General features: G+C 55.7%; 7 protein-coding genes and 1 non-coding gene across 8 annotated transcripts; 5 read left to right on the top strand and 3 right to left on the bottom strand.

The window, feature by feature from the left end:
- Positions 1-55: 55 nt before the first annotated feature.
- Positions 56-2811, top strand: MFIFM68171_10504 (uncharacterized protein; the record flags this gene model as incomplete). Its single annotated transcript, XM_071065923.1, has 7 exons — positions 56-272; positions 386-713; positions 776-1367; positions 1419-2126; positions 2184-2238; positions 2294-2446; positions 2498-2811. The coding sequence occupies 7 exons, from the start codon at positions 56-58 to the stop codon at positions 2809-2811; spliced, it is 2367 nt and encodes a 788-aa protein (XP_070922024.1).
- A 635-nt stretch (positions 2812-3446) lies between these two features.
- SIP3 (SNF1-interacting protein) lies at positions 3447-7759 on the top strand (the record flags this gene model as incomplete). Its single annotated transcript, XM_071065922.1, has 2 exons — positions 3447-7213; positions 7282-7759. 2 exons carry the CDS (start codon positions 3447-3449, stop codon positions 7757-7759), a joined length of 4245 nt encoding a protein of 1414 aa, XP_070922023.1.
- A 1229-nt stretch (positions 7760-8988) lies between these two features.
- On the top strand, positions 8989-10116 carry MFIFM68171_10502 (uncharacterized protein; the record flags this gene model as incomplete). The annotated part of the gene is made up of 1 exon (XM_071065921.1): positions 8989-10116. One exon carries the CDS (start codon positions 8989-8991, stop codon positions 10114-10116), a length of 1128 nt encoding a protein of 375 aa, XP_070922022.1.
- A 1214-nt stretch (positions 10117-11330) lies between these two features.
- Positions 11331-13206, bottom strand: ADE12 (Adenylosuccinate synthase; the record flags this gene model as incomplete). Its single annotated transcript, XM_071065920.1, has 11 exons — positions 11331-11359; positions 11435-11519; positions 11577-11752; positions 11806-11986; positions 12048-12066; positions 12120-12131; positions 12191-12272; positions 12334-12872; positions 12932-12952; positions 13013-13109; positions 13176-13206. The coding sequence occupies 11 exons, from the start codon at positions 13204-13206 to the stop codon at positions 11331-11333; spliced, it is 1272 nt and encodes a 423-aa protein (XP_070922021.1).
- A 1374-nt stretch (positions 13207-14580) lies between these two features.
- On the bottom strand, positions 14581-14695 carry MP_IFM68171_r74. Its single transcript, XR_011606021.1, has one exon. It is a non-coding gene; the product is annotated as a 5S ribosomal RNA (ribosomal RNA).
- A 2236-nt stretch (positions 14696-16931) lies between these two features.
- On the top strand, positions 16932-18352 carry MFIFM68171_10500 (uncharacterized protein; the record flags this gene model as incomplete). The annotated part of the gene is made up of 2 exons (XM_071065919.1): positions 16932-17696; positions 17774-18352. The coding sequence occupies 2 exons, from the start codon at positions 16932-16934 to the stop codon at positions 18350-18352; spliced, it is 1344 nt and encodes a 447-aa protein (XP_070922020.1).
- Positions 18353-20197: 1845 nt separating this feature from the next.
- PIB2 (Zn finger protein) lies at positions 20198-21189 on the bottom strand (the record flags this gene model as incomplete). The annotated part of the gene is made up of 2 exons (XM_071065918.1): positions 20198-20581; positions 20668-21189. The coding sequence occupies 2 exons, from the start codon at positions 21187-21189 to the stop codon at positions 20198-20200; spliced, it is 906 nt and encodes a 301-aa protein (XP_070922019.1).
- Positions 21190-23006: 1817 nt separating this feature from the next.
- YKT6 (palmitoyltransferase) lies at positions 23007-23770 on the top strand (the record flags this gene model as incomplete). Its single annotated transcript, XM_071065917.1, has 4 exons — positions 23007-23027; positions 23077-23242; positions 23299-23588; positions 23651-23770. The coding sequence occupies 4 exons, from the start codon at positions 23007-23009 to the stop codon at positions 23768-23770; spliced, it is 597 nt and encodes a 198-aa protein (XP_070922018.1).
- Positions 23771-25197: the final 1427 nt, after the last annotated feature.

Genomic DNA, 25197 nt, shown 5'->3' with positions numbered 1-25197 from the left:
ACTTGAACCCAACTTCCATTCCCAGCAACACCCACCTCCGCAAACACACCCAAACATGGCCACAGATATTCCCAGACTCCGACTCTTTAGCACAAGCACCCTCTCCACGCCCGTCACGGGCGGCCACCTCGCCTGCAACTCGGCCATCGACCTAACCGCGACGGTCGGCGAGGGCAATACCACGCTGCACGTGTGGCGCGCCAATGACCAATTGGTGTCGAAGCATGCTGAGCGGGGAAAGAAGGTGGAGGGGATCCGGTGGAAAGAAGATGGTACGTATATCCGTTCCCTCCACTGTACTCTTCTTTTTTCTCTCCCTCTCTCTTTGTTACTCTTAACCGATAGATATGGAGTGTTGGAATGAGGTCGCTAATGTGGGGAACAGGACAGTTCCTCGCGGCCGGGTGGAGCGACGGGGTGGTTAGGTTAATGGGGCTCGAGAGCAGCAAGGCGGTGCATCACATCCGAGTTTACGATAGCGGCGCGTCTGCACCTGGGGCCCCAAAGGTTGGGTTCATTTCTTGGTCGAGGAATGTCACTGGCGAGAGTAAGAGGAGGAGGAAAGGTGGGCCGAGGAGGCCTGAGCGGGGGGTTCTGTTGGATGGGGACAGCATGGGGGATGTGGCTCTCGATTTACCGCATGAATTGACGTTCTTGGAGGTTGAGACGGCGTTGCCGAAGCTGAGTCCGTTGCCTGTTTCTGGCGGGTCGGGGTAAGTAATTCGTGGAGGGTGGACGTTGGGGGATTGCGTGAGCTGATCCCCGATGAGTTTAGGGACGACATGTTTCTATTCTCGACAACGGCATCGCTCGAGTTTGTCTTTCGACCGTGCAAGGCCGAGGACGCCGACGACGTGCATGTTATGATTGTTGGGACGGCGGACGGCGGCATCCATCTTAGTATTTACGACTCTTTTGTTATCGGCACGTTTAAGTATTCGCCGCAGACGGTGAAGGCTGAGCAAGGCTCTGGTGTCTTCCAACTGTGTGGGCACGGCTCACATCCCGAGATATCTACGCACATGCTTCTGCTTCGTCCCGAAGGGGGTGAAAGGGCTTCGATATACCTCGTACCCATGGACCTGACATTTCTACATCAATCGCCCGTCAATCTATCGCTGCTGGCGTCCAAGACAACGATGCTGCAGAATCTGCTACGTTATTTGAAGCAAACACAGTCGCATATGATTGGAGAGTGGAAGTCAACAAGGGAACTACCGGGGAGATTCCTGCTCGGGGTTCAGGACGACCTAAAGAAAATGCCCAACGGGGAGTTAACAATAGTTCAAGCGCTTTGCCATACCGTTGCGACCGGTCATATCTTTCCTCCTGTGAAGGAGTGGCTTGTGGATAGTCTCGCTGAACGGGTAAGTAGTCCCTGCCCCCGGACGTACGAATTCAGGTTAACAGTTTGCCAGGGACATAAACGCTGGGAAAAGGCTGTGGTATCAGGGCTTGTAAATCTTCGCGGCTTGGTCCATGAGAATTTCATACCGGCCCTAGAGAGGTGCGGCGTCATTCTCAGTCGGCTACTCGGAATTGCCCGCTTTCACGGCTCCGAAGACGGCATCGGGTTCAATGAGGCACAGATCAACAAGCTCGTGGATATCACCTCGTCCTTGCTAATGGTTGCCCACAAGATCTTGCTAATCGTCATGGACGAGCTGGAGCAATTCGCTGTATTCTCCGCTTGGCTGCGGTTGGAGATCGATAAGCAAGCCTCGTCATCACTCAGCGAGGAGCTGACTGAGAAAGAGGCGACCATGGACAATCTCAAGGTACTGTCGTATATCCAAAACTACTTGATCAGCAGCCCTCTAGCGCTGTACTTTGGCGACGTCGGTAAGGGGGACTATGCCAAAAACCAGGCGCTTATCGAACAGGCACCATCCCTTTTGGATGTTCTTGACAGGGAACTGCACAAACAGGAAGCGGGTCAACCTTACATGAAAGAACTTCCTCAGGTTAACTTCCTGCTGAATTACTTGGCATCTAAGGCCAAGATTGTTTTCAAGGGCATCGCGGAGGCAGAGGAGCAGGGTGTACGGTTCGGTCAAGCGGCCGAATTGTCGATTGGACAGAAGATTTGGAAGCACGACATCCGGGTGAACCGACCGAAGAAGAACGTGAGCCGCCATTACCGTTCTTGGACAGGGAGTCGCTGATTAACAACTCGAACACAGGATGACTCCGCTGTGGTATTCACAGCGTTAGTACCGGAAGATGACAAAACTAAGAGTATATCTACTTCACCCACAGGAGTTGCGGGCCAAAGTTGACGGGTTGCGCTTAGTATACCTTATTCGCGCCGACATTCCGGTCAGCGACGGCGTTAGTGGGGCAGCCTCGACGAGAACCTGCGGATTCGGGCTACCGGACGACACAACCATCGTCGATTTCAAGTACCTGGACGATAAGTCCCTGCTGCTACTGTGCAACCGAAGAGGTATGCTACGAACCACGTGGGAAACCGGCAGTCACGCTAATGACGGTCCAGAGGAACCAAAATCGGCTCTCCTGCACATCGCGTATCAATCAGCTAATGTCCCATACGGGGGGTATACAGAGGGACAATGTCCTCCTGTGATGGAACTCGACGGCATAGGGAATGATGGGGTCAGCGCATGGTTTGCATTCTCTACCACGTCTAGCTTCTCGCCAGTCCTCATGGAAGTCCAGAGGGCGAGCAACCTGAGGGGCGAGATCCCTGCTAGGATCTGTCTCTTGGGCCGTGACAGGATGATGTATAAGGTCTATGCACTCCCCGAAGAGTTGACATCGGACAGGCCGATTACGGGGAGAAGGAACTAATAGTCGGATGCGTACTATAACGTGACAGGGGCCCAAGCAGTTGCAGCCGGGTTGTCAGAGTAATGATGCGTCTGAATGGCGCAACTGCTATCAGAGATTCGGTATAGAGGAATGGAGCCTGGCCGAAGTATTCTTGTCTGATTTCGGAGCTCGGAATTGTCCGTTCTTCACTTCGGTACCCCTGAGTTGGCGTTGGTCCATTGGAGACGTCGTGCCGCACTGTGCACCTTTCCAAGAATAGCACTCGAGGCGCTCCAAGATCCGCTAATCTTTCCGCGTTTAAGCCGCATAATTAGTGACCCGACACCCGGAAAATCAAGTGCCGTTAGCGCTCCTGTAGCGCCCAAGGGCAAAGCGAATCTTCCGACCGAAACCAAAACGTCATTGCATCTGACTGTTTGAGACAGTTGCTCCCACGCTTACGAGCGTAGCAGTGCCAGCAACCCGCCTGATGATTTTACCCGACGATGAGCAAAGTTGATTAGCTCTGACAAATACATACGGCCGCCTGGCGGTTGTGATATGTACCTACACAGCTTCTAGCCTTTCCAGCCTTCTAGCACTCACTGCCGTGTAGTCCAAGGTCGGCAAGCCGACTGCCCCAACTCTTTCGTACCGAGCCCAGCGACTGCAACATGAACGAGCCGACGATTCCGCCGGCGGCAATGGTGGCTGGTCTGCGATCGGTAACCGCCACGCCGGCAACGGCAGCATCCGGTTCCGCCCCTGGCCCGCCAACATCTCAAGCTCCTCAACCCTCCCGATCCTGGACCGCCGGCCCAGCCATCCCGGTCGCCCTCAACGAAGCAGCCCTCGACTCGCCCGCCTTCCGCGCCACCTCGGTCCACTTCTCGGAACAGCTCGACGCAATCGAGCGCTGGCTCGACAGCTACGCGCGGAGCACCTCCAAGGTCGCCCACGATGTCCTGGCTCTCGAGGACACGATCAACAACTACCTATCCAAGATCTCGCCCCCGCCCACCATGGCGTCCCCCACCGATTCGCCCGTCCTCGACGCGGATTACACGCTGCCGGCCCTTCGACGGGCCGGCGACGGCGCGCGGGAGTGGTGGGGCGGCATCCTGGGCGCAGTGCGCCGGCTCGAGCCGGTCAGCGTCGAGCCGATAAGGACCTTCATCCAAAACGAGCTGAGGGCGTTCCGGGAGGTGAGGAGGGCGCTGGACGTGACGCAAAAGGCGTTCGACGGCACCCTGGCGCGCTACGTCGGGCAGAGCAAGACCAAGGAGCCGAGCTCGCTGCGCGAGGATGCGTTCGCCGTCTTTGAGACGAGGAAGGCGTATCTCAAGGCGGCGCTGGACTACTGCCAGATGGCGCCGCAGGTCAGGGCGGGCCTGGACAAGCTGCTCGTGAGGGCCTGCGCAGACGTGTACAGGGAGATAAGGAGGGCGATGGAGGCCGGCTCCGTGAATACCTGGGGGGAGGAGCTGGAGAGAATCAGGGGTTGGGCAAGGGAGATGGAGATGTCGGAGGCCGTGTTTCGGCGGGAGCTGCAGGTTGCGAGGAGGGAGATTGGCGAGGGCACGCTCGCTGCGTACAAGCCGTCACGCGAGCTGGAAGATTACAGCATTTCGACTGTGCCGTATCTTGGTTCGAAGGGCCCGATGAGCATGCAGCGCAAAGACCAGGTCGCGGTGATCTCGGAGAAGCAGGGCTGGCTTTTCCTGCGATTGCTCGCGGGAAAACCGGTTAGGACGACTTGGATACGCCGGTGGTACTACTGTCGTGACGGCATCTTTGGGTGGTTGGTCCAGGGCCCTCAGGGCGTGCTACAGGGTGACGAGATTGGCGTGCTTTTGTGCAGCGCGCGACCGGCTGTGCAGGAGGAGCGCCGCTTCTGCTTCGAGATCAAGACCAAGACGCAGACAATCATGTTGCAAGCCGAGACGCAGACACAGCTGATTGAGTGGCTCGAGGTGTTCGAGGTGGCCAAGAAGAAGGCGATCGAGGCCAGCATGGGGCGGGACCAGAGCGCCCCCGTTGGAGGCGCGGACCCTGCATTTTCTATCACTCCTCCGTCGATCCCCGAGTTCTCAGCCAAGAACCTGGACAATCTCGACGAGACAGGCGGTGCCGACCGGCAGGGAACCTTACCTATTCCCGGCCAGGACGGCGGTCTCGCACCGCGTACAAGCTTCGAAACCCCTCGGCGCGCGATCACCACTCACCTTGGACGAGAGGACGGCGAAACCGGACGGGAGCATGCTACGCGCATCATGCAGAAGCTGGATCTTCATCGTAAGGCGGCCTTTACAAGCTCGAGCGAGACCTCTACCGTAGGAGCAATTGGACCAGGTTTGACCTCAAGCACGACGACATCTCCCCAAGTAGGCCAGGCCCCTCCTCTCCGCCTGCCTAACCCCTTGCTCGACCAACAACCAGGAAGCCTGGCACCCCTAGCCTTGGCAAAGCCTCCCATCGTGACAAATCTTAGCAAAACTGCTGTCCTGGCAAGCGCTAACGCCGGGGTTGTCCGCACGCTACCGAGTGCCGTTCTAGCCAACTACTGGGGCAGCAGTACCTACGCGTCCATGTACTGCCCCACTCCTACAACGCCTCCGACGCCCAAACCAGATCCGACCGGCCCTTTCGTGGCTACCGCCATGCCGCGGACCTCTACGGTGGAGAAGATGGCCGTCCCATCCAATCTGCACAGGAAGACGGTGAGCGTTGACGCAAGGATCGCAGACATCAGAGGACAGGAGAAGGCACCGTCCGAGACGTTTCCGCTGAACTACCCGTCTGAGCTCAGGGCCCAGTACGCGCAATTCCGGTTGATCTTCCCAACGGCACCCGTCGATGACAAACCCGTGCTGGTCTTTAATGCCGCGTGGTCGGGTTCATCAAGCCAGGGCAACGAAGTCCAGGGTATGGCAGGGAACGGGCGCGTGTTTGTCACGCCTGACCGCATGTACTTTTACGGCCATCAGCTGGGCTTGATCGTGGCGTACGCCATCAGCCTTGACAGCATCGCTGAGCTAACAGCGGCTCCGGGCCGGGACTGCGACTTCATCTTCCTTCATCTGAACCAAGACACGCAGGACAATGCGTTTTCCCGGATCACCATCAAGGTGTTCTTGGAGGATTTCTCGCTCCTGCAATCTCGCCTCAACTTGCTAGTTGACGACCTTCAGGCCGCCGAGCCGATGGAATTGTCAGAGATCATTGCGGCGCTGAGCAACCTGGACAAGACACAGGACGACAAGCGGAGCCCAAGTGTGGAGAGCTGGGAGGAGGTATCGTCCAACACGCCAATCGACGACGGCACACCGTTTGGCAGGCCTGTGTCGAGGAGGGTGCAAGATCTGAACAGCAGGTACGGATCGTCTCGGGGGCTGACGAAGCCGTTACAGAAGATTCAGCTGCCCACGCGCCCTGTGGTGTATGAGCCCCCGGACATGGGCAAGCGCGTGGCCGAGAGGCACTTTGAGATTAGCGCCAAATCGTGCTTCCACGTCCTGTTCGGCGACAAGAGCTTCATCTTCCCCAAGCTCTACTTTGAGCGGCGGGCCAAGGAGATCGAGCAGGGCCCCTGGGAACTGCAGGACCACGGGCGGATGCGGCGGCAGTTCCGGTTCAAGGTGGACTATGTCGACATGTTAGGCCGTACGAAACCCGGCGACGTGATCGATACGCAGACCATCGACATGTTCAGCGACCACATCACGTACGTGGTCACGCACATCAAGACGCCGTGGCACCTCCCGCACTCGCAGGCGTTCAAGCTCGTCTTCAAGGTGGTCATCACGCACGTCTCCAAATCCAAGTGCAAGCTGGCCATCTACACCAAGGCCGACTGGTCCAAGACGCCGGCGTTTGCCAAAAACATGGTGCAGCGGCAGGCGCTCGACGACGCGGCTAACGACGCCGAGGAGCTGGCCGAGGTGGCGACGGACCAGGTGCGCCGGCTGGGCTCGCACAGCCGCACCAAGCGCGCGATACAGGTGTACGGCAACGTCGGGCAGCAGAACCAGGTCGTCGTCTTTTCGCCCGACACGGCGGCCGACGGCCGAGGGAAGGCGGCGACGGCAACGATCCGGCCGCGCACGCTGACAGACATGATGCTCGAGACGGGCCGGTCGTTTATGGAGAGCGCCATCACCTCGGTCATGATGTGGGCGTTTGCCGCCGTGAAGCGGATATTCAAGATTTTCACGGCCAACAGGGTGATCCTGGTGCTGCTGGCGATCAGCGCGGCGTATAACCTGCTCGTCATCTCGCAGGCGAGCTCGACGTGGTGGCTGGAGCGGAAATCGGCAAAGTACATGAACCGCCTCGGCGTCGGGCCGAACCTGGTCATGAGCAAGGCCATTTACCTGGCTGATCTGGAGGAGGCGGCGGGCGGGAGCGCCGCTGTCGATTTCCGGCCGGCGAATAGCCAATGGTGAGTTCTTCCTGTCCCCTACATGCCACTCCTAACGTGCGTTATCATTGACTTTTACCCAACCACAGTTACAACACGTTTCAGTCGCTCGTCAACACCACTAGCCTCGACGCGCCGCCGCACGACGCAGGGGCGGGTTTCTCGTCGGCCGCCAGCCGGGCGACGGCGAGGCGGCTCCGCCGTACGAGGCAGCGCCTTGGCGGGTACCGGCACGACTTGCTCGTGGCCATGCGTGTCGTCAACGGCATCGAGCTGGAAATGATGCAGTCCGAGTGGGAGAACTGGCTGGCGGACGAAACGTACCGGTGCGAGCAGGTCAGGGGGATCCTGTCACGCGGGGACGGCGGGGGGGAAGAGAGCAGAGGGTGGGATGAGGCTGGGGTACAGAAAGTGCTGGCTGGTGGTGCGGGCAAGGGCGGGGATGATGGGGAGAAGCGTAGGGAGGCGCTAAAGAAGTGGCATGCCGAGTACTGTGGGAGCTGCGAGGCCGATCGGAAGGCGCTTGTGGAGAGGAGGGGCCTGTCGCCCTCTGCATTTGTGATGTGACGATGGGCGAGAAGGGTCTTGATAATACTACTTAGCACTTTGTAATTGGTCAGCTGCATAGCGGGACTAGAGGTTCTCATTTGTATCGATAGAGTACGAGTCTGCATTGAGCCGGGACGGCGTAGCAAAGGATTGTAGGTGACTGGAAGTCAGGTGTGCCTTTTTGATCTACAATGTTGCACGAACCGCGTATGTTCGGTTCACTGCGTACTAGTACTGTACTTCTGCATAGAAACGGCTGCCAAATACTTAATTTACTGCGCAGCAGTTGATGAAGCTTTCTTAGTCAGCTGGCATTCGTATCTGACCAAGGGATGTGTTTACCCAGGAGATTTGGTTTTGAATTCCCCAGCGGCGATGTGGAACTTGAATTTCGTAACCGAGACTTGGTGAACGGAGCGATCCGTTAGGGGATGGTAGGCTAAACCGGATGAGGGAGAAGCCGTTAGGAGTGGGTGCAGGGGGGGTGGGGAGGGGCTCCAGCCCAACCTCAGCCCTGCATTGCGGAGTGACGTCTAGATTCCGACTACATAACATTCCACCGGAATGGGAAGTGAATGTGATCTCGATGATGGAATCACGTTTTCTCGCCGGGAGAGAAGGGAGATTGCTCTCCGATTTATTTGTTTGTTTTCTTATTTACCTTTGCAGCATTGCGTAGTTCGAGATGTACTCCGTGTCGCCTTCTGTTGACGTCTCCGTCCTCAGCTTCAACCCCCAGCTTTTTTTCTTTGGAAGCTGCAGGATCTCGGCCTCCGCCCAGCCACTGGACAGCCGACAGCCAAACAATGAGAAGATCCACCAGATCCACGCGCTCTGCTGACGGACAAACAAGCTGGTGTTGCACGTCCTGTCCCGAAACAGCAGATGGGCGTCGTCAGTGATTGAGGCGCAGCTCCCGTGTCTGCCGAGCCAGGGGCCTCGACCCGCCGGGACTCCTAGTCTGAGACGGCTTTCATGCCTCGTGTCGCATGCCGGGGAAGACGCTCTGCGAATTGCCTTAGCTGATCCCAGCCACATGGGGCAACCGCGCGGATGTGTCTCCCTTATGCCGGGCTATGCGGCTGTGGAGTCCGCCAGCCTTATTGTTTTAACTTTCGTTAGTCTTCTTTTTTCCCGTGTTCCTCGTTGACGTTAATAAGTGCCAACGATTCCGGCCTTGGACAAGTCTCGCGCCATCTGCTCTTCTGCAGACAAATTACACGTAGATGTTCTGACCACACTGCATCATGGTCCGATTATCACCGCTCCGGGCCCTCGCGGCCCTCTGGACACTGCCACCGGTTGTCCTCGCCAGTCCACAAGCGGTAACTTCTGCCCAGCTGCCCTCGAGCACATCGGCTGCCACAATAGCATGCAACAACTCACCAGCGCTATGTTCCCGCGCGTACAACAACGTCACACACATGGGCGCACACAACAGCGCCTTCGTCCGCGACGAGAGCACCGGCAATAGTCTCGCAGGCAATCAGTTCTTCAACGCCACCGTCGCCCTCTCCTCGGGCATCCGCCTCCTCCAAGCCCAGGTCCACCTCTCCAACGGGACCCTTCAGCTCTGTCACACCCTCTGCGAGCTCCTCGACGCCGGTTCCCTCGAGTCCTGGCTCTCCCGGATCAAATTCTGGCTCGATGCCCACCCCAACGAAGTCGTCACCCTCCTCCTCGTCAACGCCGATAACCAACCCGTCTCCTCCTTCGGCGCCGCCTTCGAGGGCTCTGGTATCTCCACCTACGGCTTCGTCCCCTCGGGCAACGGCTGGCCCACCCTTCAGGAGATGATCACGTCGGGCAGGCGCTTGGTTACCTTCATCGCCTCGGTCGACGCCAACCCGCAGTATCCTTACCTTCTCTCCGAGTTTACCCACGTCTTCGAGACCCCCTTCGACGTCACCTCCCTGTCAGGCTTCACGTGCACCCTGGACCGCCCCTCGTCGGCGGGTTCGGCGGCGGCAGCCATCGCGGCGGGGATGCTGCCGCTCGTCAACCACTTTGCGTACACCAGCATCACGGCCGACATCATGGTGCCGAACGCGGGGGACATCGACATCACCAACAGCCCGTCAACGTCCCAGACCGGGGCGCTGGGCCTGCACGTCCAGACCTGCCAGTCCGAGTGGGGGGTGAGGCCCGTGTTTGTGCTGGTGGATTTCTACGACCGGGGCCCGGCCGTTGAGACGGCCGACCGCGTGAACGGGATTGTTGCCGCTGGGAGGGACACGTCTGGCGAGAACCAGGTGGTGTCGTCGTCATCGGCCGCGGCTGGAATGAGGTCAAAATTAAGGTTGATGGATGGGCCCGAGGGGTTGAGGGCCGTAGCGCTGGTGGTGTTTTTGGGGGTTGGTTTGGTTGTTCTATGAGGGCGTTGAATTATGAGGGATCTTGAGCATGGTATGGCGTTCTGGGACATGGTTCTTTTTTGGGGGTATTGGGTTCTACAAAATATTTTTAAAAGAAGGGTAGAACATTATGATCAATAGGACTCCTCTAATAAGAAAAAAAAAAAAAAAAGGATCACCCGACTACCTACGGAAACTAGATGCTCTCATGCCGTGAAACGGAGGCGAGACGTGTTGCAACAGATAAATTACGAAAGCCCCCACCGAAGAAGAGAAGGTCCCGTACTCAAAAAACATTGCAGGAAACACAGGTTTCCTGGCTCTCGTCTTATACGCTCCAACCCGGGAGGTTTGGTAGCGCATCCTGGCTCAAGGACAGCCGCGGGGGCGGGATGGCTGAACGAATCAGGCAGAAGACGGCATGACATAGGGAACTCGTGAGAGGCCCCGACAACCACACCATAGATAACTGCACTGCGTGCTGCAATGGCGATTGTGGAACATTCCCCATTCTCCCAGTGTCCAGCACATTGTGTGTGCTCGTACGAGCAAAGCAGTGCTCGTCCACCTCCTTGTCAGCCAAAGTTGTCGAGATAGACAAACTCTTTGCATCATCCGCCCCGCACGCAGATTGCTTGGCAGTTAGTTGCAGACATCGTGAGGTTAGGAGAGCATCGTTAACAGGGCTTGTTTCAGGGAGAAGAATGAGGAAAATTTTGGCGCGAAAGAGGACAAATTTTGGACCACCTGGCAGGCAGCTGCGTCTTGGTGTTCCGAAGAGAAGTCAAAGGGTTAGGGTTATGCTCCATCTCGGCCCCTTATTGACTCTGGGCGATGGTTAGATTGAAGTATCCGAGTCTAGTCCTTAGCTTTGTTGCGTATCTTTCGAGATGCAAGATTAGACCGGAAATCTATTATCTCTACGTTTCCTTATATGTTGAGCTTCTTTCGGATCTCCCTGTCACCCATCACACCCTTAAGCGTCCATACGCCTCGTAGGGAAGCTCATAATTCTCCTCACAAGAAGTTCAATCCCACCGCTGGTGCGCGGCCTGGTGTGGTCGTGTACGGCCCCGCAGGCGTTGGCCAAGTGTAACAGTTGAGAGAAACTGGGCCTAAAGCAGAGTATTTCCTGCCGTGCAAGACAAAAGCTAAACGCCAATGATCTAGCTGTTATGCCCCTTCGACAATGCCATCACTCATCAATCAGCCTCCGGGGGAAGCAAAGTTGCCTGTTATAAGTATATCATGTCATCCCGCGACGCTACGACCTCCAGTGTTAGTAGTGATCCAGACCAGAAGCTCCCACTTGTAGCCTCAGAGGAAGGGTGGTTCTTACGGCCTGTCCCAATCCATTTCACGGGGACGCCTGTATATTCTTCAACGAATTTGACGTATGCCTGTGCTTGCCGCGGTAGGTCCTCCTATATAGCATTAGTAAGGGCAGACACATTTCCAGAGGGGGCCAATGATTAGCGTACGAATTTCTTCACCGCTGTTGTCGCCGTTTGCCAACCCTCAAACTCCTTGTAGACAACCTCGCACGTCTCGAGGAATCCAAGATCCGCAGGGAAGTATTCAAGCTCATGGCCCAACTGGGGGTCCTTATAGGCAACGGCGACCTTGATGGTCGGGAAGGTGTCGAGGACGTCGAGTTCTACACAATTTGTCAGTTCCTACTCCCACCATCCCACTTTCAATGAAACATACTCGTCAGGTTCCAGGCGGTATAGTAATTCACCGACGCCGAGTACTTCAGGACCACGAGGTCGAGCCATCCACACCTGCGTTTCCTGCCGGTGGAGACGCCCCATTCACGGCCGATCTGCTGCAGTTTCTGGCCGGCCTCACCAACATCCTCAGTCTTGAAGATACCTTCTCCTACCCTGGTCTGTTTTACCGTTAGTGACGGTTAACCATGGATTATGGAATCAGCAGAAACAGAGACGTACAGTGTAGGCCTTGGCAACACTAGCAATGAATCAGTAAACACGCCAAAGAAAATCACGAGCAAGAGAACTAACCCAATAATCTCCCTAGAAGCAAAGATTATTAGCCTATGTTCTCGATGCGTGTGCATGTCTCCGTAACCCACTTAATTTTCCTGGGGTTGACTGCCAGTCCGGTGATGACACCACCAAGCCCAGTGTTGCTGCTAGTGACGAACGGATATGTGCCTAGGGCGATGACTGTTAGCGATATCTCTGGGTGTCCCCATGGGGCGTGGGAATATCCCACCGTAATCAATATCCAGCATTAGCGCGTTTGCGCCCTCGATCAGGATGTTGACGCCCCTCGCTTGGGCCGTCTGCATGAAGTTAACAGCATCGACGACAAACTCGGGCAGCTTCTGGCGGTATTCGCGAAAGCGCGCAATCTCCTCCTCAACATCATACTCCAGCAAGTCACCGAACCGCTTCTTGTAGCCAGCCGCCAACTTGCGCAGCTTCGCCTCGAATTGCTCCTGGTCGAAGATCTCGTGGACCCGTATCCCGTTCCGGGCCGCCTTGTTGGAGTACGAGGGGCCGATACCGCGGCCCGTGGTCCCAATCTTGTTGCCCGCGAGTTCCTTCTCTTCCAGGCCGTCGACACGGGCGTGCAGTTCGAGGTTCACCTGGGCGCGGTCGCTGACGAGGAGTTTCTCGCGGGCGTGATTCAGTCCCTTCTCCTCAAGGGCCGCAAGTTCCTTAAAGAAAGCCTGGACATTAAAGACAACACCCGAGCCGATCAAGTTGATGCAATTCGGATTGACCAGGCCCGAGGGCAGGAGATGGAAGCTGGCGAGGAGTCAACGGCTGGTTCAGGGGTTTCGAAAAGGAGATTGGGAGTATCGTACTCATAGGAAACGCCATTAGCACTGCAGATGTAGTCAATTAGCCTCACACTCACGCCGTGATGCCCGTACATGTGAACTCACACGACGGAGTGACCCGCATTATGCCCACCGGCGGCGCGGGCGCAAACCTGGGCCTTTTGGCAGAGAATATCGCTGAGCTTTCCCTTGCCCTCATCCCCTGACCACAAAGATCTCGAGTTAGCAGCCGGTTCAGAGATCTTCCCACCGCAAGCGTTGCACCTACCCCATTGGGAGCCCAGAATAATGGTCACCATGTTCAAAGGAGGCCAAGAATGGCAAGGAGCAGTCCAATTCGCAATCCGGTCGAGCCAGCGGAGAAATTTCTGCTGTGGACGTTTAAAGCTGCTGAACAGTGATGCGCGGGGCTGGTGGGGCACCCCTGCTTTGAGTCACCCAGCGCTGCGTTGCTGCTGCTGTGACGTGAGATGCGGGGCATCGGCAGGCCCGTAAATCCCGCTGCAGGGCGTGGCTCCGAGACCGGTTCCGGCCCTTTAGAATAGCAACTAATGCCTCTCTGTAACCGGCGGAGGACGTTCAGAAATACTCAATACATGCATTTGCTGTGGGGTGGTTTGTCAAGATCGTGGTGCTTCTCGAAATCAGCCGTCAATTATCTCACCAACACCGGGCGCTTCAATGCCCATAAAAACCACCGGTATGCTTGTGTTGCACGTAGGCGGTGGTCCGCCATCGCTTCAGCCTTGAGACCGGTCCCCCGGATTACCTATTCCTTGGCACCAAATTAGCTGTCACATCATCCAATCTTGTGAAACCCATTTGATCATCAATCCACCGTGGGCTTCATCGACCGCTCTGCGAGTTCCTTACTTTCCGGCCCAGACGGACCCGGACCTCGCCGGCTCCCTAGAACATGCGAGCAATCAAGCTGGACTACTCAAGTCGAGGAAGTACGGAAAACTGACGTGGAGAGCCCCGGACTGCAGACCCCACAAGGCTGAGAGAAGACGCCTGAATCCGAGGGACTTATGATGCATGTACATCAGCATATCTTGATGACCTTGGAGTTGTGTTCGGGCGTATGCATCGCGTTGCTCGTCATCTTATTGGCCCATCGGAGTGTAGTATCCTGTCCTCGCCTGGAGGGAGAAGCGCCCGTTGGAAAGACACGACCAACATGGCGGTGATTGCAGACCCAGCGGTTCCTCTCTAGGTTCCTTCATGGAGGGCGGTGACAACTCCAGTTGGAATCTTGGGAGTCTCGGGTCTCTGAACAGCACGGAACCACCCGCCCGCAACACGACAGGCATATGGAACTCGGTCCATCCCTCTTACTTTTGCACACTAAGCCAGCGAAGCGCGCGGCTTTGTATTTCCGTATATAAGTCTACATCAGGGGAACTGATCGCCGTGATATAGCTATCAGGCCCTGCAGTACTTTCTCCGACAAATCCTTGACCAGCCAAGGGAAACGGTTTTTCTAGATTAGGATTACAGTGCACTTTACAGAATCGAACGGAGGGCTCTATTTGCGCCCGCTATATGACACACCAAATCGAAACAAGTGAGTTCAATATTGCGGAATACTTTATAGTCCCGTCGAAGGCCACAAGCGGCATTCGAAGATTCAGCACTCTCATATACATCTCCTTTCCGTATTTCCCTGTTACATACGGCCATAGGCGGTAGAAAATTCGGGATCCCGTCCGCTCTCCCTTAGACAAGCTACCGACCGCCGAACTAGTAGTTGGGTCGGTGACGACCAGCGAATTCTCGGTGTTGTATGTGTATTTTAGCTTTTTATCCCATCCCCTCACTCCTTGTTGAGTGATTCCCCTTGATAACCAGAGGGGTGGGCTAAATCCAGCCAGCGATTGCTAAGAAGTCTCGGCTTGGTAGCTGATTCCTGCGATGGACCCAGTTTTGTTTTGCACCTTAAGTACATCTCAGCCATTCGTCTTTGGACAGGGCATTGTATTCTACGCCTTTTCTACACCTGTTGCTCGCCTTCTGATCAGGGGTGGCTCTGTCTACACATGTTGTTTTGGGCCGATCTGGGCTGTAGGAACCTACTTTTGTGGCTGCCCAGCTTTGTCTGTCCGGTTGTTTGTTGTTTATGCTCTTCCCCTTGTTTTGATATGTATGCGTGTGTAGATATGTATTCCTACACCTTATCCGCACACCTTGCCATAGCAAGTTGATGTGCTGATGCCGCACCCTCACTGTTGGAAAAGGACATAAAATCCAACGAATTGTCCCAGCTTTGCAGTGATAGAACTTGAGAAAATGGGCACGGGCCACCACCTACCGTTTTGCGACTGAAACCCGGGGTCTGAGCCAATCAGCACACGCCTTGACCAGGGCAACTTGCTCCCCGGACCTCGACACACAACAATCGACAGTTATCATCCCCCTTTATTAGACTGACGGCATGACTCACCACGAAGAGGTAAAAGCGATTCTCGGATGAAACAGCCGACCTGTGCCAGAACCAGAGCAGAGCAGTTGAGTTATCGCAAACCAGACCCTCTGCTTGCGATTTAGGGTCGGGTCGGCCTCATTCGGCATCTCCGGAGCGTCGGTCGGTTGAGGCTTGGGCGCTGATGGAGATGGAGACGGACGCCAGGCGGAAATTGTTCGGCGCGAGTGCTGGGTGAAAGCCCACTTGGGTTGACACCGAGTTCCATCGACGACCGGATCCTGCTGATATTGAAGGCTATTAATAACCGAAAGAAACATATAGGGCACAGTACCAGTGTTTCCCATCCAGAAACATCAGCGAATGTGACGGAGCGTGATCTGTACATGCTGCGCTACGTAGGTAGGCTGCGGACTGCGGGGGTTTGACGAGGTTGAGCCTTGGAGGAAGGTTATGCCAAGACGGCCGCGATGGCTGCAAGCAAGTCCCGGGGAAGCGGGAGGCTGCGGTGCCATCATGCGGCCTTTGGGGGCTGTTGGGGAGGAGTGGGGAGCGCTCTGTTTTTTTGTTGAATGAAATTGACGAATAAGAAGTGGCCGTCATGTCCAACCTCGGCAGACAAAACCGCCATGCTGGAGCATATCCCCGGATCGCTGAACGGATTGTCATGGATTTCGTGAATTTCCCTTTGGGCAAGGAGCATGTGATAGCCCCAGAAAGGTGTTGAAATCTCTGGTCATCACATTCCAAGGGGTTGCTGCTTGGGTCGGTTTTCGCCTTGAGGGCGGTAACTCCGCTACCCGCCAAGGGCTTTGACAAGCAAGAGCCATGGTTGGTTCTATCGCGGCGAAAAAAAGGTACTCGATCTTGCCATCTCAAATCCAGTTTCGCCTCGTTGGGGAAGACGACGTCGACGATATTTCCACGATGGTGCCAACATGGCATGGTAACCAATTGGGACATATCTTCTTGCAGGTTTTGTACTAAACAGATCGCGCGATTTCCGGTGGTTCTGTGGGATCCCTTGACATTGATGTTTTTGCGTGCCACTTGTGAGTCCTTCGTGCCTGTTCGTCCGTCGCAATGCTGTTCGTAGCGCTTCAAGACCCACGATGCGCAATCCGATTGATTGCTTTCGTCCGGAGGGCTAGGCCTTGCCGATGCTGGGTGGTAGCCAGGGATGCCGAGGGAAACAAATGCGTTCCAAGTGAATAAGTATCAGGTAAACATCCGAGACCCCGCTGCTTATACGTATATCTGCGAGATTCCGAGCCACTCCCATTCGTTTGCCTTCTCTACCTCTCCGTCCTTCTCATTTGTTTCTTTGCCATTCTGTGTGCCGAATACAGGACTTTACGGAGACATCCATCGTCCTGTTCGCCGTGTCTGTTCTCCCCATTGCGGTTTGGGCGGCACCCTGCCCGCTCTCAGGACCCCTGCTCAGTGTTACGTGCAGATTGGCGGGAAGCTGTGAGAAAAAAGCGTTGGGAACTTTTTAAACAGAACGATTGCCCATCCACCACGCCATCATCTCCTGGAAAACTCTCTCGATAACCCCCCAATTGCGTTGATCAGGCCAGGACGACGACGATTGACGCAAAAATGGCCTTCGAATCGGTTACAGTGTCGCTACCTTCCTCATCTCTCTTCCGTTTCCCACCCAATTCCGGCTCGGGATTCATACCCCCGCCTCCCGCCGGCAGCACATCCTTCGCACCCCCGGTTGACATCCCAGACCACATCTACCATGCCTTCCTCGATCCCAAGGTTCCCATCACCATCGCCGCCGTCTACGCCGTGACCGCCAAGGCCCTTAATGTCTACAACAAGTCTACGGGCAAGAAGCCCTGGGCCATTAGCAAGACGCTCGCTTTCCGGTGGTTTGTCATTGCTCACAATGTCTTCCTGGCCGTCTACTCTGCATGGACATGGTGGGGGATGCTGGGAGCTCTGCGGCGCACCATGGTCAACCCTCTGGGGCCCCACGGCATTGCTGGTTTCCTCGACTCGGCGTGCCAGGTGAACGGACCGGGCGGCCTGGGCAACGCCGTCTTCTTCAACGAAGCGACCAACTCGTGGCAGTCGTACTCGCCCGAGCCGGCGCTGGCCCAAGACGGCACTCCGAGCCGGTTCGCTGCTGGGCGCATCTGGAACGAGGGTCTCGCCTTCTACGGATGGCTGTTCTACCTCAGCAAGTTCTATGAAGTCTTCGACACGCTCATCATCCTCGCCAAGGGCAAGCTCAGCTCAACCCTCCAGACGTATCACCACGCCGGAGCTATGATGTGCATGTGGGCCGGCATGCGCTACATGTCGGTCCCCATCTGGATCTTTGTCTTTTTCAACTCGTTCATCCACGCTATCATGGTGAGTTTTCCCCTTGTCGACGCGTGTTTTGACTTGCAAAACGGATGGAGCAGAGGAACTGACTTGATGTGCGATAGTACACATACTACACCGTAACAGCCTTCAACATCCGCGTGCCCATGATCATCAAGCGCACCTTGACGTCGATGCAAATCACGCAGTTCCTCGTCGGTGCCTCGTGCGCCATGGTGCATTCCTTCATCAGCTACACCATCCCCGTCATCTCTGCCTCCGAGACTGGCGCTCCTGCTACCGCCTCTGCCGCAGCCAACGGCTCCGTAGTTGCCGTAGCCGCTGGCGTCCTCAACAGTGTTAAGGGCACGTATGCACGCCAGACCATGTCCTGCATCACCTCGAGCGGCCCGACGTTCGCTATCTGGCTCAACGTTCTCTATCTCGCCCCGCTTACCTACCTCTTCGTTTCCTTCTTCATCGAGAGTTATACCCGCCGCAGCAACGCTGCCAGCAAGCAGACCGGGAAGAGGGGCGCCAACGGTACCGCGGCCCGTCGCCTGAGCAACGTCCAGATGGCTGAGAAGGCCGGCTGGGAGGCAGCCAAGAATGTTGAACGCGAGGTCTACGGCGAGAGCAATGAAGAGGCGATTGCTGGCGAAACTAAGAAGGCCAGCGGCCGGGTGTTGCGGAGCAGGCGTTGAATGAATTGACGCACAGAGCACGCCTCACAATCAACACGGCTTAACCCATGCCGGCATGGTGGGCTACATTTACAGCAACCGAACAAAAGATCAGACTCATTTCCGATCGCGCGAGCGACTTTTGACATAGCGGGGTGGAAAACCGGGGCCCATCTAGTTGGGTGGGAGCGAGAGGCACATCAACGAGGGTCAGATACGGAGGGATAGGTGTCTGATTCTCTGCATTCATGAAGCGTGATGAGTTCATGAACAGGCAGGGGCCATGGTAGAGACACGTGCGGCACGCCCAGCGGCGATCTTTTGCGAATCTGCGGTGGAAAGGGGGAACCGCACGGAAGTGGGCATTCATATCTGATGGAACCGGTTGGGGTTGAGGATCTGGAGTTAGATAAAGCGGATCATGTGGTGAGCATTTCAGCGGTCATTTTTGCATTGTACATAAACCTACTCTATCGAAGGGTAATTAGCGGTACTGGGTTGGGAAAATTCAAAAGGTCAAGATCATTATCGGGCCAGTGTAACAAAGATTTAACATACAACTTTATGCATCGCGATAATTGGGTAAGATTCCCAACAACGAGGGAACAAGGGGGACTCGAGCTGCGCAAGTTCATTAGCACGTGCTCGCGCCTTCATGGCATGACGTCAAGAGACCCAACTCATGGGGTAATACGAGAAGCAGTTGATTGGAAGCCATCGGTTCAGATGGATGATTTGCATAGGCTATGATATCCAAACCTCCACATACGATGATTGAGCCTTCATATCTGTTACCACTATCCGTATCGGAAACCCCCAACCTCACCCATGAGCTCTGCGCATGAGCAACGCGGGCTACTGTACCGCTTACCCGGTTCTAGTCACTTGGTCATCACGGACGGAAATTAACCGACTCGTTTTCCACCGATCACACTCATGATTATTACCCTACTTATGATGTTATGGCGCCCAAACATCCCTGACAGAGTGGACATACCGCGGATCAACTATCCTCCCTCCAACACCTTGATCATCTCCTTCGTCCATCATCCGCCGTCATCCACGCTGTACCGCTCCCTCATCTCCGCTAGGAGTCTCACGGAGTAAAACAAGGGAAAACGAAGGTGCAATATCAGCTAGAACCCCAGGACAATGAACCCGGAACGCCTCGGCAAGAAACGCCTTGCTCCCAACGCAACAACCACAGGTTGCGGCAGATGCAACACCCTAAAAGCAAGCAAAACAACGCAGAAAAACAAAAAGGAATCTGAGATGGGGAAGAAACTCAACCAGGCGGTACGTGTAGATCTCCCAAACGAGAAAAGAGATTTGCCGTAGGAAAATGCACCGCCACCGTTGCCACTTCCGTCTCCACGACACGGGGTATATCCGTCTCTCCCTCCTCTCCCTCCTCTGGTATCTCAATAGGAAAAAAGTAGGTGGAAATGGAGAGAAAAAAGAAAAAGAAAAAGAAAAGAAAATAAGGAAAACCCTGCCAGATATATGCCGTCCTTCTGAGAAAGTGGAAAAAGAGGGGGATCTAACCAGGTATTATCATCTCCAGTGACGGCTCCCTTCTAGCCGCCCAAGTCTAATGTCTGTATTTTTCTAAATCGCGCCCCTCCGAAAAATCTCTTTCTCTCCCCGTCCGTCTAAATGGTGTAAAGTATCGCCGGTATTTTTCCGTCACGTTGTCGGCGTTCACGCTGTTACCGGTGCTCGCGGGGTTTTAGGCGCAGTCGTGGAAACGCGTCATTAAAGAACTATCGAGAACCCGTTTCCCCGACCAGGAATGGAAAAGGGGGACGCTCAAACCGAGGATGGGGAGTTGCGTGTTTGCCACCGGATCGGTGGCGGTGGCGGAGCTTAGAAAGTGCTCCAATTCCAGTCCCTCGGGACGCTGTGGGCTGCATCGGGCGTGTGCAGGGGCACGCCGAGGCCGGCGACAGTGGGAGAGGCTGCGACGGGGCTGGCAGGAGTGTCGAGGCGGCTAGCATCGGACGAGCCTTCGCTCGAAGACTGGCTGTTTGCCCTGCTGCGCCATTCTTTGAATTGCGAGTAGCAGTGGCCGCAGGCACGGCTGGGCACGCCCCGGGGGTTGTAGTTTGCGTCCTGGTCGAGGGGGATCTCGAAGGCGCTGTGCATGTCGCAGAAGATGTTGCCGCATTTGCGGCAGTGGTGGCGGCGGGTGAAGTAGCTGAAGTATCTCTTGCATGTCGCGTGATCGCACACAGAGGACTCCTGGTCGGGCTGTGGTCACGGTAATGTTAGCATCAGGAATACCAAGTTGCCTGCGTGCGGCACTGCGCTATCAACCCCGGAGACGCGTGGCATACCTTCCAGTGCTTGCGAGTGGGCGCCCCAGTAGGCTTGGGGAACAGGTCGAGATTCCAGCTGCCGTCCACGGACTTGGTGCTGTCGCCCGTTGACCTCCTGCTCAACCGACCGAATGCGCTCAGCCCGCTCAGCCCGCTGAGGCCGCCGAGGCTCATGAAGCTGTTGTTGTGCCGCAAGCTCTCATCGCTGGTCTCGTCCTCGATTTCGGGCTTCGGTCGGGCCGGCGGCGCCTTGGATGGAAACTCGGTGGGCCGCAGGACGGCGGGGACGTACAAGGGTCGAATCTGGCGCGTGATGTAGTTCTTGGGCGAGGTCGGCGAGACATTTCCGGACGTGCTGGGCGGCGACACCTGGGAATGGTACTGTGTAGACGGATGGTAGCCGGTCGGGATGGGAGTCGGCTGAAACGAAGGCTGGTGTTGATGACGATACGGTTGATGTTGACGATGGTGCTGATGCGGATAGAAAGACTGTTGCTGTTGCTGGCCCGGGATCCGGGGCATTATAAAGTCTGTCGCCATGGCGAAATTGCTGTTGCGGGTGCCCAATGCAGGTTGACGACGCAACAATGCGGTGCGGTGCGGGTAAGGCGGGCAGTGGGGGTCGGGGCACCCGCGTCGAGATATTTAAAGCAGCCTGTTCTTCCTCGCACCTTCTGGGGCCACCAAAAAAATGTAAGCTGGGGCTTCTTCTTCTCAGCACGCTGTGCCCTGGTGTGACGACGGTTGCCGGTGGTGAAACGCGAGGAACCGAGAAGTTGTCCTGAGAAGGCCAGCAAACGGGGAAGTGAACTCGGTAACCCGGCAAGTGACGAGGGACCGAGTCACGACGTGGAGTCTGCGCGAACCGGCAAAGCTCCTAATGTACGCACGAGCTGATGTACTACGTATCTCTTGCTAGAGATGAGAATCCAATCGGCATCGAGAGACAAAAGATTGGATGGGCGCGGTTGGTTTGAAATAGCTAAGAGACAGCACTGTTGAACATTTAAGACAGCGGCAGAGAGCGTTATCTTTTCTTATTACAAGTGGGCCAACCATGTCGAATGGGATACCGGGCGGACAGCGAATCGCCCAGGAGGGGAGCAAAGGGACAGAGAGGGCCTGTTAATTCTGGATCCGAAAAGTAGCGGTGGACCCAAACTCGAGGAAGGCTTGTCCGCTCGAGCAACCCTGGTCCCTGCCGATGTCGTGAATGGCAACTGCTCTTCTGCCTTTCTCCGCTCCGGCCTTGTGTTCGTTCGTTGCCCGCCTTTCCGCAACTTCAGGATCTGCCTGCGACAAAGATTACTACTGGGTAATTTGCTACTGGAGCTTTGGGGCCGCTGTCCCAAAAGGCCACGGCTGCGCACAGCATAATTAGTTGCTTCACCATGGCGTGGCATTGGCAGCAACGGAAGGACGACTCGAAGGACTCAAGGTTTACTCCGTGCTCAGAAGCAAGTGGAACACTGTGTCGTCGCCATCCACCACGGCTGCATGAACCCTGCAACCCTCAGGCCGAGACCTCGCTGCGCTTCACCTCAAGTTCAAATGTCTGATGAGTGGTAGCTGATGACTCTACTCAGCACTCCCTCCGCTTCTACTCAGCATTCGTGCTAGGGATGTAGCTATCTCAAAGCAATCTCAAAGCCGGTTACAACAATGGCTTGAATTCGAAGCATTTGTTTCTCTCGAGATTCGTGTGTTCTGGCGCAATGACAAAAGTGCGACGGAGATCGGTGGAACTCCTGCGTAAGAGCATTTCGGGCAGCGGCTTGGCAATTTGCACCCCACTTCTTCAGCAACAGGATTCTTGTAGATTCATAAACCGCAGCAGATGCAAGTATCGGGTCACGCGGGGGTGGACCTTGGTTTGCTGGAATTGATCGAGTGGGGTCCAGCCCCGGCAGGGCCCGGCCTGAGACAGCCCCCGGCGGCGGGCAAGCTTTTGACCGACACCGCCTTACCACGGCCAGCGCTACGCTCCGCCTTGCGCAATCACGGGGCCTTGGATTAAGCCAACGACATCACAATCTCCAGGTTACCGATTTTTCGACGATTTCGCACATCGTATCTTCCCTCAGGCGGCTCCATCAAGTCGCTTCATTCTTTCCGAGTCTCGGCAACAGACAACCATCTGACGATCCAAAGAAAACGACCCGAGCACGAACCGAGTCGGTATCTGCACACGTCCGAAGCGCCCCACATCCCCGAGCACCGCCGAGGTCTATCACTGACGCCGACGCACCCTCCTCCCGTCCGCTGTTGGTGAGCGCTCCACTCGCCATCGCATACCTGGGCCGTAGTACCCGGGACATCTCGCATATTTTCGTTGGATCGCCAACCCTACCGACAACATGAAGCTCTACTACGTCGGCGTACGTCTATCGTATCCCCGCCTTTAGGGGCCGTCTAACAGCACCTTAGGTCCTGGACAACACGAAGAAGCCCGCAGTGCAACTATGCGCGGCGCACGAGCTCAGCGATTTCTCCCGGTTCACGAGAGCCGAGTATGGGAACTTCATGACCATGATCAGCAAGACTGTGGCGGAGCGGACCACTCCCGGTCAGAGACAGAGCGTCGAGGAGCAGGGTGCGTTCCATATCACATAACCCTTCAACGATACATCTCACTCACTCAGGGGCTAGATTATGTTGTCCACTGCTATGCGCGCTCTGAAGGCGTCGCTGGTGTTGTCATCACCAAGGACTACCCCCACATCGCGGCTCACAGCGTTCTTTCCAAGCTCATGGACCAGTTCTTGTCCGAGGTCCCGCTTGCCACCATTAAAGGCGCCAGCAAGGATGGCGACATCTCGTTTCCCGCTCTACAAGATTACCTAAACAATTACCAAGACGCGAATCAGGCCAACAGTATTGCGCGAATCCAGCAGGAGCTGGACGAGACCAAGATTGTCCTCCATAAGGCTATCGACAGCGTATGTGCCAGTTTCTAATCATTTGATACCGTAACATCTCTCAACCTGCTAACCCGTGCCAGGTCTTGCAACGTGGTGAGAAGCTAGACGACCTCGTTGCCAAGAGCTCCGATCTGAGCGCGCAGAGCAAGATGTTCTACAAATCTGCAAAGAAGCAGAACTCATGCTGCCTGGTCATGTAAACTGCATTTCATACCAGTTACAGCGAATAGGCAGCACCCAGCGTTCTATTGAAGCATGGATTGTGGAGGGACCCAAACACGGCATCACCCGGCCTCCGCGGCTCAGCCCGAGCAAATACTTACCGGTTTCGATCGATGAACAGGCCCGTTTCGACCCCAGTAGTGGTCAAGAGAACCCCGTCTATCACAGCTCCCGGCGTAACTGTGAGTAGATGATGGGCTAGCGCTCTATCCCGACGTGCTCTCCTGGTGTGACTGGCAGCTCCTGATGTTCCTCGATGCGGCACGGGGCATCCTGTCTAGTCGGGTCTGACATCGTGAGCCTCATGAATATGCTGAATTGGGAACTTGGAAGTAGTCAGCGAGCGCGAAGCGAACTCGTGGGAGCTGGGGAGCTCTTGGGGCGGGGTGTCTGATTTGTTAAGAGTTCGCTGTAGTTCTTGTGGCCACGGCATATTGACTCTCTATTTCAAGTCCAATCCCTATACACTGCCAAGTGTTGTATTGGCAGGAACACTTCCGCTGAGTGGATGAACCATGCATCCCGATGTCTTACTGCTGTTTATCAGATGATAGAGGGGTTGAATGATAATAAGTCCGACAAAATGAAGCAACCTTGTAGCCACTCTGTTATTCGATATGCAAAACACGGGAGTATTAAATTATATGGTATATGCAACTACCATTGCACAGTTCGCGGCTCACGGTGTATCCCTGCACAGGTCAAAGTACCCTGCAACACCGTTACACTGCAACTTCGCGATGACATGCCGCGAGAGCCGCCCAGTCCAAGATTTCAGTCACGGATGTGCAGTTCTTCCCATTATCCCCCCCGCATGTCGGTTGTGAATCATCATCATTATGATGCTGATCATATCTTGGGAGATGCCCGTATCCAAGCGTACACTACAGTAAATACGCTTACTTGGTTGGTGGCGAGTGTTGGCACGCTAACGTAAAGCAAAAGACGTGAGGGATCCCCGATCCCATTATCTCGATCGCCACATGTTTAGTCATGTGAGCCAACTTCTCCCCCAGACGAAGCAAGGTAAGATAGGGGAGAGGACGTGTAATCCCTGAGCGGTCTGGCGAGCGGGTATAGTATTCGCCTCCTCGACCGTCCATTTTCATGGGCTGTCACAGATGCAACATTGCACTTTCGGCTCTCGCTGGCTCGTACCGCCCGCTCGCTCGCTCGTCCTTACGACTCTCGAAATTCAATCGCCCGCGGAACGGATGTGGGATGGTGGAACAGGTCAAGACGGCAAAGGGGCGGCTTCTTTTGGTGCTTTTCCCTTGGCCACCGATGCCTGCCAAGACGTAACGCTGCAGGTGTTGGGTCCCACCCGGATGTCGCGTTTTGGAATGGTAAGGGAACAATTGTCCGGGGTATTATTGGTCGACAGAAAGAAAAGGTTATCGTTGGG

The sequence above is a fragment of the Madurella fahalii genome (assembly GCF_045866475.1).
Source record: "Madurella fahalii IFM 68171 DNA, scaffold_6, whole genome shotgun sequence".
Classification (NCBI taxonomy): Eukaryota; Fungi; Ascomycota; class Sordariomycetes; order Sordariales; genus Madurella; species Madurella fahalii.
Note: the sequence above shows the minus strand (reverse complement) of the source record. Positions and strands in the feature narration are given on the sequence as shown.